Here is a 10,301-nt window from a genome sequence, read left to right on the forward strand (position 1 = left end):
TCGAAGCTGTCGATGATCGATGAGGGTAGCTTCGTGAACCATTCCCTTGCAGCTCCCTTGAGAGTAATGGGGAAAGAGCGGCACAGTGTTTCGTTAGGGGGTTGTTAGAGACCTAGTGTCGTCTTGAAAGTGTTAAGGTGGTCCAAGGGGTCCTTAAGTCCATTAAACGACTTTAACTGAGGCAGGTGAAACTTTGACGGCACCGGGCATTCCAGAACTGCTGCCGTAAAGGGGGAATCTGTCATCTTGACCATTTTGTCCAGGCTTCGATCTGTTTTCCCTTTAATGGTGCTCCTCAGCTCGTCCATATCCTTTTTCATTTCCCGGAGAAGCTCTGAGCTCGGTCCATCTGGAGTGGTTGGTTTTTGACGGTCGCTCTGTCTTTGGTTATCTCCCTCGTTTTCCTGATTGAACCTGGAACGGCTGTCTTCTTGTTGGAGTCGCTGCCTCATCTCTCGATTTTGTCTAGTGAGTTCTTCCACACTAGCTGTAAGTGCTTGGATCTGCAGAGCCAGTGCTACAGGATATTGGTTGGACTCCATCTAAACTTAGAGAATGACTGGAACTATACTCTCGAACCTTAGTGCGAAAATGTCGTTCCCCACAAACGGCGCCAAACTGGTGTATAAATCGTCAATCAAGTTGGTTTGTCCAGATGGTGTTGAATCCTTGTTACTATTCCTGCAAACGTAGAACAAAGGCTCTCTTAAGGTGGTCACCGGTGTGGTGCCTGCCACAACGTCTCTGATGCCAAAGTCAGTGTATAGAAACTTTTTGAGAGAAATAAGAAAGCTCTAAATATCAAAGATACTTGTGTGCGAGTATTTCTTGGGTGAAAATTCTGTCTCTTCTTTGCTTTTGATGAGTGTGTGTGTATATAGCTTTGTGGTTTTTAGCCGTTGGGGCCTTAATTGTGGTCTTAATGATCCTCTTGTAACGCCGTAGGGCTTCTTAGTGATGGGTCTTGATGAGGCTCCAACGGTCTGACAGCTAGTTGGTAACTGTCTAAGGCATTGAATGCCCTTATTAATGATTTGCCTGTGTTTGTCTGTGCTGTGCCAAGGTGGACGAGTATATTAGATAATGACGTCCAGAGAAGGGGAGTTTGTTAGTCCCATCAGTAGTAATGTTTATTTTATTGAGTAAGGTTGTAACCTTATGTTACAACTAAGTTTGTAGTTAAATTTTATTCAATTTTGTAGTTAAACTTTATTCAATTTTGTAGTTAAACTTTATCCTATCGATAATATGTTGTAGACCCACTTCCAGATTTACTACACAAATAGATATTGATCTTGATGTGAAGTTTGATTTGAATTAATACACAAAAAGATATTGATCCTGATGTGATCTATAACAAAACAGTGATGCTTGGTTCAAAACCTGCAAGATCAGTTGTCCCTTTTGCTCTGGTATGATTTTAGTCTAGAAAAGTCAATATAATTGAGCAAATGATGCAGGTGCCTGGAGTTCAATTCTTCATATCAGGTTAGCGTTAGATTGTATCATTTGAGAACGTTTTTGGAGAAAATTTCCTGGTTGGTAATTTAATCTTTTTCTCTTCGCTTTTATTTATATGTTGGCAAAGAAACCATTCAGCTTCTTTTATATTTTCCAATGATTATGGTCAATTCTTACCAACAAATTGAGCGGGGATGACTATGTAAAGAACCCCAAAGAATAATATGTTACATATGCCCCAAAAGGTGTAGGCAGCTCACGCTAAATCCCTCCAAATTAGTTCAGGTATATAGCCAGCTAGCTTCAGTTGCCCACCTAATTCAGCCAGCAATAGGTAGATTTCACTAGAAGCTGGGTGAGATTTATCAGATGCTGCAAACTGATGAATCTTCCTTTCCATTTCAATCCAACTAGATCCAGGACATTTCTTTTCCACTCCTATATTCTTCATGGCTGCCCGGATTTTTCCAACCTCACCCCATCTATTGACTTCAGCATACATGTTAACCAGAAGATTGTAATGGCCACTATTGTTTGGCTCCAAAGCCATCAGTTCCTTAACAGCAACTTGAGCAATAGGGTCAAGTTAGAGGTTAGACGACTGAGAAAGTAATGTTAATAACCACTTGACATTTATCTTGCCCTCTCCTCTCTTTTTAATTTTCTCCTACTCTTCTTCTCTCTCACAAAGCCACTTTTACCTAAATATGCTATTTGTTGGGAAAATAACTCTTTATGGAAATTCTAATTGAGTAACTAATATTGTATAGGGATACCATCAGTGGCGGAGCCAGAATTTCAAGTCAGGGGCAAGATTAAAAGATAAGATTGAAGGTAAAATTAATCTAAGAAATACTAATTGATACTAATAACAAAATAAATAAACTACTATATGCCAAAGTCATTGTCATACATAATCTAATATAAAATTTTACTTTAATTCATTTTTTTTTCATTTCTAATTAAATTTACTCAATTGAAAAATCTACTTCAATACGAGCTCGTTTAGAATTTGACCTGGACATATTACTATAAAGTTGTATATGTTCCTCAATGCCATGAATGCATTTAAAATGTTATGTAGACATTTGAGTTTATAGCAAAAACTAAGGTTTATTATTATTATTATTATTATTATTATTTTAGATCAGCAAAAACTCAGGGTGAGACTGAAAGTGGTTGATAACAAGAGAAAAAAATTGTAAATAAGAGGCGGACTGGTGAGGTGTTACAGTTTGGTATTACTATATTTTTTTTCCCAGTCCTATTTAGCGAAGTTGTGTGCAAAACGAATGTTTTTTTTTGTTTTTTTTGTTTTATGATAATCGTGTGCCAAACCAATGTACTGGTAGGTGGGAGTGGGACCCATTATTTAATAAAAGTGTTGCTACAGTTATTTGTGAATGTAAAATTGTCTTCTTGTTGACAAGTTAGCTATACTGCTATGCATATCTAGTAAAAACTAAAAAGTTGTTTCCGCTAGGAGGGGCAAATATCTTTTTACTACGTTTATTAATAGTTTACTACTAATACATAAAGAATTTTTGAGAAGGTCAGGGGGGCAGCTGCCCCCTCTCGACCCCCCCTCCCTCCACCCCTAGATACCATGTAATCCAAAAACTTAAGCATTTAAGTTTGGGCGTAGTTATGATATTTCAATCACTTATTTTTGCCATTAGTATCTAATGTAAGACTTTACAATGTAATAGTAACTAATCAGTGATTAGTGCCACCGCTCACATTCACATGTTATTATTCCAACACTACTATATATATCAGAAGTGAATGTCATAGATATATATATATATATATATATATATATATATATATATATATATATATATATATAGACACACACACACACTCCCAATAGAAGGAAGAATCAAAGGTGTTATTAAACCCAATGCTTTATACATCAGTCATGTCATATCATATTAGTTTAATACATTCAGTTGCCTCCCAACCTTCACTGGATGAAGCAATTTTGACCCCAAAAAAAAAAAATCATGGTAGTTTAAAAAGAGAAAGGGTTGTACCATCTAGCCCTGTCGACCTGTATTGGCCACGATATTCAGTAAGATGGGTTTCCTTGTATAAAGGAGGATTATTCTCAGACAAAAGCTCCTTTATTGGACCATATGCCTTAAGTTTATTAGCTGTGCTTGGCATGAAAAAACAAGCTGCTGATACTCGGGCTCCGATCTTTCCAGCCAATACCCTATGTTCCACACTCTTGAATCTGTCATTGGTGATGAGCTACAAAAAAAAAAAAAAAAAAAAAAAATTATATAACAAGTGTATTATATATTTCATATGCTTATTTGAGAGAGAGAGAGCAAGTTTTCACCGTTAGACTTTAGTGGTGGTCTAAACAAGTGCACTTGAACAAAAAATGAAAAAAAAAAACCTTCAGTACTGTAACAAATAGACCTCTTATGTACATTCTTTGTCTATTTCAGCTTTTTTTGCACAAAAAAAAAAAAAAAAAAAAAACATTGCGCTAAGATCTCTTGAACAACATAAAAATTCAAGGGGTTTAAACTTTTAAGGCATATAGTAGCAAGACCCTTTCATTTTCATTTCTATTTTTAACAATTTGGTGCAAAAATAAAAACATTAAAATAGACAAAGATTGGATAGAAGAGTTTATTTGCTAAAGCACCATAATTTATGTACTAAATTTGGGGGGGGGGGCGGGGGTGGGATGGCAATGGGGCGGGGTGGAACCTAAGGATGGGGTTTTCGACTCCGCCCTGCATGGTTTTGTTTTGCCCCATCCCCGCCCCGCCCCGTATGATGGGAAAAACTTTCTCACCCCATCCCTGCCCATTGGGGCCCCGCGAAGCCCCGTTCCATTCCGTAAAACTCTACTTTTTGTTAATTTTCCCTAACTAGTATAATTTTTTTTAATGAAACCCATTTCATTAATAAAATATACTTGAAATTACAACTAAAATTATCCCATAAAATCAAATTAGTTTTTAGAAAAATTTGAATAATATATCTAAGTGTTTAACAAGACAATCATAAAAAAAAAAAAAACTCATAGTATAACACATAACAAAATAAAGCCAGAGAACCACATTAGGTAGAATAAAATAAGCTAATATTGATATGTTTGTTTAAATAGTAGGGTCTTAAGGTATGAAAAATTTACAATGATAACCCTTAGCAATGCGGGGCAGGGCAGGGACGGGGAGGGGCGGGGCGAGGTGGGTCTAAAAAGTTTAAACTCATCCCTGCCTCGCCCTGTCCAGTGGTGTAGGGCTAAAATCTTGCCCCATCCCCACCCCACCACTTTTGCGGGGCGGGGAAAACCCGTGCGGGGTGAAACGGAGAGGGGCGGGTTAAGTGGGGTGGGGAAAATTGTCATCCCTAGGGAATTTTACTGCAACAATATAAAAATTTAAGGGGTTTTAATGCATTTTACCATTTTTTTTTCTTTTGAAAGAGGGAGCTCATAATTTTTAGGTTGGCCAAAGCTCCAAAATATTCAACAATTAAAGGGGTTTATTTTTATTTTTTTAAAATAAAATAAAATTAGGGAAATACATAGCTCTACCCTTGGTTATAATGTTGTCTTGAATTCTATCTATTAGAAAGTCATGATTTCAAAGAAAGACTAATATTATATATATATATATATATATATATATATATATATATATATATATATATATTTTTTTTTTTTTTTTTTTTTTTTTTCCTCTTAATTATTTCCAGTGAAATAGTGAAAGTTCATTTTATAGTTAAATAGAGCCACAATCTCATTAACGATAAATTGTATTTACAATTACTTAAATTAATTGAACATTTATAAAATTATAACGAACCCAGTTTTTCTAACAATTATCTCAAGTAATAAAGCGGAAACAAATAAAGTGTTTTAGTCTTTACATTTTATGGCATATAATTTAAATAAAGATACTAAATTATCTTTTGTATTATTGCTTATTTATGTACTTGTTTAGTGCCTAAATATTGACTGTTGATTAAAGATAACTTATAAATATTTAACATTTTTTTTCAATATTTACACAATTTATCAAGTTTAATAAATATATTTTTTGTTACTTTTTTTAGAAGGATATTTTTGTTACTTAAGTACATTTTAAATTGTTTTATCGTACCATTTTATACTACTATATATGTAGGAACATAGTATATAAAAAATTTCCCATTCATTATATTTTTATTCGGACCCCAAGAACAGCTTCCTGGTTTCATTAGTTGTAAATTTCTATTTCATTTGTAATATTTAATCTAAGTCATGAAATATATAAATTTTGTGATTTATGTACATTTGCCTTGATTTATGTTGGGAACTCATGGGTAGAACAAACTCTTGAAAACTGGCTTGTAAGGGGAGGGTACCCAAGAGCTTATAACACATGGTTTTTTTTTTTTTTTCTTTCTTTTTTGAGAATCAGCTTATAACACATGGTTTACACTTAATCCAGTGAAACATTAAGATCTGATAGGAACCCCATAGTATGCCATATGCCTTGTAATCTCCTAATAGTTGTTGTAATACCTTTAATTAGTTAGTTAGTTAGTTGAGGTTATGATGAGTTACTTAAGATTTGAATAATGTTGAATTAAGTAACCAATTATCTTGAGCCACGTGGGCTAATAAAATTAGAGCTAATCTCCTATAAATACATAATTATAATTCAACCTTAAATATCATGTATTGAAGAAGGAAACTAATTGCTTAGTGCATCCCTCTCTATTTCTCTATGGAGGTCTAGGTCCCTTTGAAGTGGTCCACAACAACTACTATTCCCATTCAGCATTCTTACTCTAGCAAGTTCTAATCAAAATAGGCAGAATTCAATTAGACTAAGTTTTGGAATCAGAATTATTTAATTGTAGCTTTTATATTAATTTCAATAATCTTGGCACCAAACTTATAATGCTAGCTAGATCTTGTAAATTTCTAGAAGTAGTGAATCATCCTAAGCTTACCTGCATAAAATCACCAATATTTGCTATCAGTGCTCCATCCACTGGGGGCACATCAACCCATTGATTTTGGTGAAGAACTTGAAGGCCACCGATATGATCTTGCAAGAGTATGGTTAGTACAAATGGGTCCGAATGTTTGGGTGCGCCTAAAGTCAATTCGGGCTCAGGGCAAATCGGATAATAATTGCACACCACAGACTCAGAACTCAAGCAATCTGAGCTTGCTAAATAATCACTGCTAAGCCCCAGAGCCTCTGATAATAATTCAGATAGCATCTCCTTCAGTTTGACCATGCATTTCATGAACTCAGTAATTGCCTGCCTGTAAAATAAATTCAGAAGAAAGACTAATAAAAATAATCCACTTGGATAATTCCTTCAGTTTTGTTTTGTTTTATTTTTATTTTATTTTAAGATTTGATATGATTTGAAACTTATGATTTCTGTTTTATGATAATTTTTCTTTAGTCTTTACTATCAAAACAAAGACATCAATTAAATTTTTCTCTTAAGTAAGATTTACATCAAGAACATTTATTTATTTTGATGAACAAGAACATTTATTTGACTGCAAGAGATTTTATAAATTGAGCCCACTATGGTCTTTACTTTTTTTTTTTTTTTTGAGGGGGACTATGGTCATTACTTAATTATTTTATAGTTGCATACAGGTTTACTTTGATATATAAATAAAAAATAAAAACAAGAATTGGGCATAAAATGTTAAGAAAGAAAGAAAGAACATTTATTGTAAACAGGCACACAAGTGTTTACTATATATAACCTGCAAACTTGAGGCAATTCATCCTTGTCTAGTTGTTCATTTGGAAAAGCACACGCCAAAGTGTCCCTCCAATGTGCTGGTGTGGATGCATGAAAAAGAGATCCATTGCTGATATACCTTACTAGTAGACTTGTATCACGCGAGTACCACTCCATCTTCACCTCCTTGGGTTGCTCATGAAATTGTCTAATACCTTCCAACAACTCAGCCATGGTGGCACTTGGAACCCCATGATTAACCATTTTAAAGGTACCCCATGTTTCTGCTGCGGCACGTATTTCATTGACAATCTCACTACGCTGCTCACTTGCAAAGCCTTTGAGATCAATCACTGGAACAAGTTGGGAAATATCACTAGCAATATTATTGGACAATGGACTTGGTAATTTCTCTGGTGGATGGATGAAAAATCTTGGAATTTTGACCACTCCAGAGTCTACTAGCCCTTTCACTCCAGCTTTTGTTTCATCAAACTCCTTCACTTCTTTAGCACGATCATAATCTGAGAACACATCATCCACAATTTCCATTCTATTGTGGTGGTGATAACAGATAGTGAAAGAGATTAGTTTGCTCTCTAAATTTAGCAACCACAATGAGTGTCTTTTTTCTTTAAATGTTGGAATGAGACAAATGGAACAGTTTATATGCCTGGTTTGATTAAAATACAAGTATGCTGCGACAAAAAAAGACACCTTGACTTGTCTTGGAGTTAGCAACTACAGAGGTCATATTTTAAAGCAATATTCCCAACCGATGACTCATCTCATTTTGCCGGTGATTTTGTAATTTAATTGAAGAAAAATAATATTTACATTACATTTTCACAATATTTTTATAAAAAATTCTAAATTGTAGGGTGTTATTAGTTATTATTGTTAGGGTAAAAAAATAATCTTAGTATTAGTTCTTTTTTTTTTTTTTTTTTTTTTTTTTTTTTTTTTTTTTTGTTGAGAAACACACACACACACACACACACACACACACACATATATATATATATATATATATATATATATAGGGGAAGATGGATGAGATAAGGGAATATACTCACACGCTAACACCAAAATTACATGCGGCAATTAGTGGGGTGTGGCTTTTGTCCAGTAGAAGTTTCCACTGGACACTTTGGATGGTGGACACGTGTCCGAATCCGGACGTGTCCAGTGAAAATTTCCACTTGACACAAGCCTTACCCCAATTAGTGTTGTGGAGGTTGTTATTAGTTAATATTGTTAGGGTAAAAAAGTAATCTTAGTATTATGTTCTTTTTTTTTTTGTTGAGAAACACACACACACATATATAGGGGAAGGAGATGAGATAAGGGAATATACTCACACACCAACACCAAAACTACATGCGGCAATTAGTATTGCGGAGCAAGTGATAAACCTTTTCTCAATATCATATATGATATTGAACTAAATTTGAATCAATAATAATTAACTATTTATGATTTGTTGTAAAAATATTGTGGACGTAACACCTCTCTTAATTTAAAGTCATATTAGGAATATTACAAGAGCATCCACATAGAGCTATAATTTTAACTATTTGGTACCACAAAAAACTATTTTATTTATTTTACCTTCTTACAATAAACAACAATTACAACCACTGTAAACGCAACCACAACCACAACCGCCACCGCCACCATAACCACGACCGCCACCACCCTGCCACCACGACAAACATTATAAAATATAAGAGAGGTGCTACGTCCACATCATTGGTGCTACGTCCACATCATTTTTACAACAAATCATAGATGGTTAGTTATTATTGGTTCAAATTTGAACCAAACACTCAGATTATTTTTTTATCTTAACAATAACAACTAGTAACAACCTGCAATTTAAGATTTGTTGCAAAAATATTGTGAAAATGTTGTGTACATATCATTTCTCTTTTCAGTCCTTCTCTACACTCAGTTAATTCAGCCGCATTCCCCACCTCAGTGTTCTTTTGATGTGGGTTTTGTGCCGGCAAAGAGTTTTGAAAGGTGGTCAAGAAGAAATAGAGAATTATGGTCCAAATGGGGATTAAGAAGAAATGTTTGATGGAAGTGAAGGATAGCAGCTTAGGTGAGAGTTTTTGTTTTTGTTTTTGTTTTTTTTGAGAATGAGAGAGAAGTGAGAGTTGAGAATGGTGAATGAGTGAAATGGAGGAAAAAAGAAAGACAAAAATAAAAAGAAAGAAATATTATTTTAATGAGTGGTGAGAATAAAAAACATTATTTGAATTTAGATTTGAGCTACAATATACAGTTATAAATGGCTATGCATTGTAGCTGAAAATTTTACCTTTACCATCACTAATATTTCACACTTTTTGTGTATTGTGGTGTGATTTTATCCAAAAAGGAAGTATCCTGTTATATATAAATATACTAGCCGCGAACCTACGCGTTGCACATGATAATTATTTTTATGGTAGTTTTATTAAATTTTTTTATACAATTTAAACTAATTTAATAAAGAGTAATGCATTTTGTAATTATATTTTTATTTATTATAAGAATAATCATAAATGTAATATAGGAACAATCATAAATTATAAATTCAATAATTTTTCTCATACTAAAATGAAATAAATACAATTTTTCTCAGAAATTCAATAGGCAAGTGTAAGTGCACAATTGCACCTGGACCCAAAGACAATCACGGGCTCAGGCCCAATGAGCCTTAAACAATAAAAATTTGTAGAGTGTGGGTTTGAAACCTAGGTTAGAAGTACTGGGAGCTTGATAACAAACTTTTATAAATAAACACAAGTAAATAACGAACGATAAAGGCAAATGGATCTCCTCGGACTCGAGCCGAGGACTACTTCTTTTTTATTTCTCTTTCTTCCTTTAAGATTACAATTTCTTATTTTTGTTCTTAGTTTTCCGATCCCCCCATTTCTTTGGTCTTTACCCCCCTTTTATACTTCCTTCCCTGATACATTTTGAACATTGACTAGAAGTTTCCACCTCACTGTTCAGGGGTCACCTCCCCATTAATGCGGCCAGGGAGGTAGGTGCAGAGCCTTTAATGCGGAGGTGGCAGCCTTTACTCTTGATATTTTCTTTAATACTGGTGCATC

At 34.2% G+C, this 10,301-nt stretch overlaps 1 protein-coding gene across 1 annotated transcript; it reads right to left on the minus strand.

The window, feature by feature from the left end:
* Nucleotides 1-3,333: 3,333 nt before the first annotated feature.
* Nucleotides 3,334-7,784, minus strand: LOC142621366 (1-aminocyclopropane-1-carboxylate oxidase homolog 1-like). Its single transcript, XM_075794684.1, has 3 exons — nucleotides 7,214-7,784; nucleotides 6,430-6,751; nucleotides 3,334-3,717 (listed from the first exon to the last, which is right to left on the minus strand). Exons 1-3 carry the CDS (start codon nucleotides 7,741-7,743, stop codon nucleotides 3,466-3,468), a joined length of 1,104 nt encoding a protein of 367 aa, XP_075650799.1. The 5' UTR covers nucleotides 7,744-7,784; the 3' UTR covers nucleotides 3,334-3,465.
* Nucleotides 7,785-10,301: the final 2,517 nt, after the last annotated feature.

This window comes from Castanea sativa, chromosome 12, assembly GCF_040712315.1.
Source record: "Castanea sativa cultivar Marrone di Chiusa Pesio chromosome 12, ASM4071231v1".
In the NCBI taxonomy this organism is placed as follows: domain Eukaryota; kingdom Viridiplantae; phylum Streptophyta; class Magnoliopsida; order Fagales; family Fagaceae; genus Castanea; species Castanea sativa.

Coding starts and splice junctions, on each gene's coding strand:
- LOC142621366 (XM_075794684.1), bottom strand. CDS start 7,743: ATGGAAATTGTGGATGATGTGTTCTCAGATTATGATCGTGCTAAAGAA. Junction 6,752..7,213: donor GAATTGCCTCAAGTTTGCAG/GTTATATATAGT, acceptor TTTATTTTACAG/GCAGGCAATTACTGAGTTCA. Junction 3,718..6,429: donor ATATTGGTGATTTTATGCAG/GTAAGCTTAGGA, acceptor TTTTTTTTGTAG/CTCATCACCAATGACAGATT.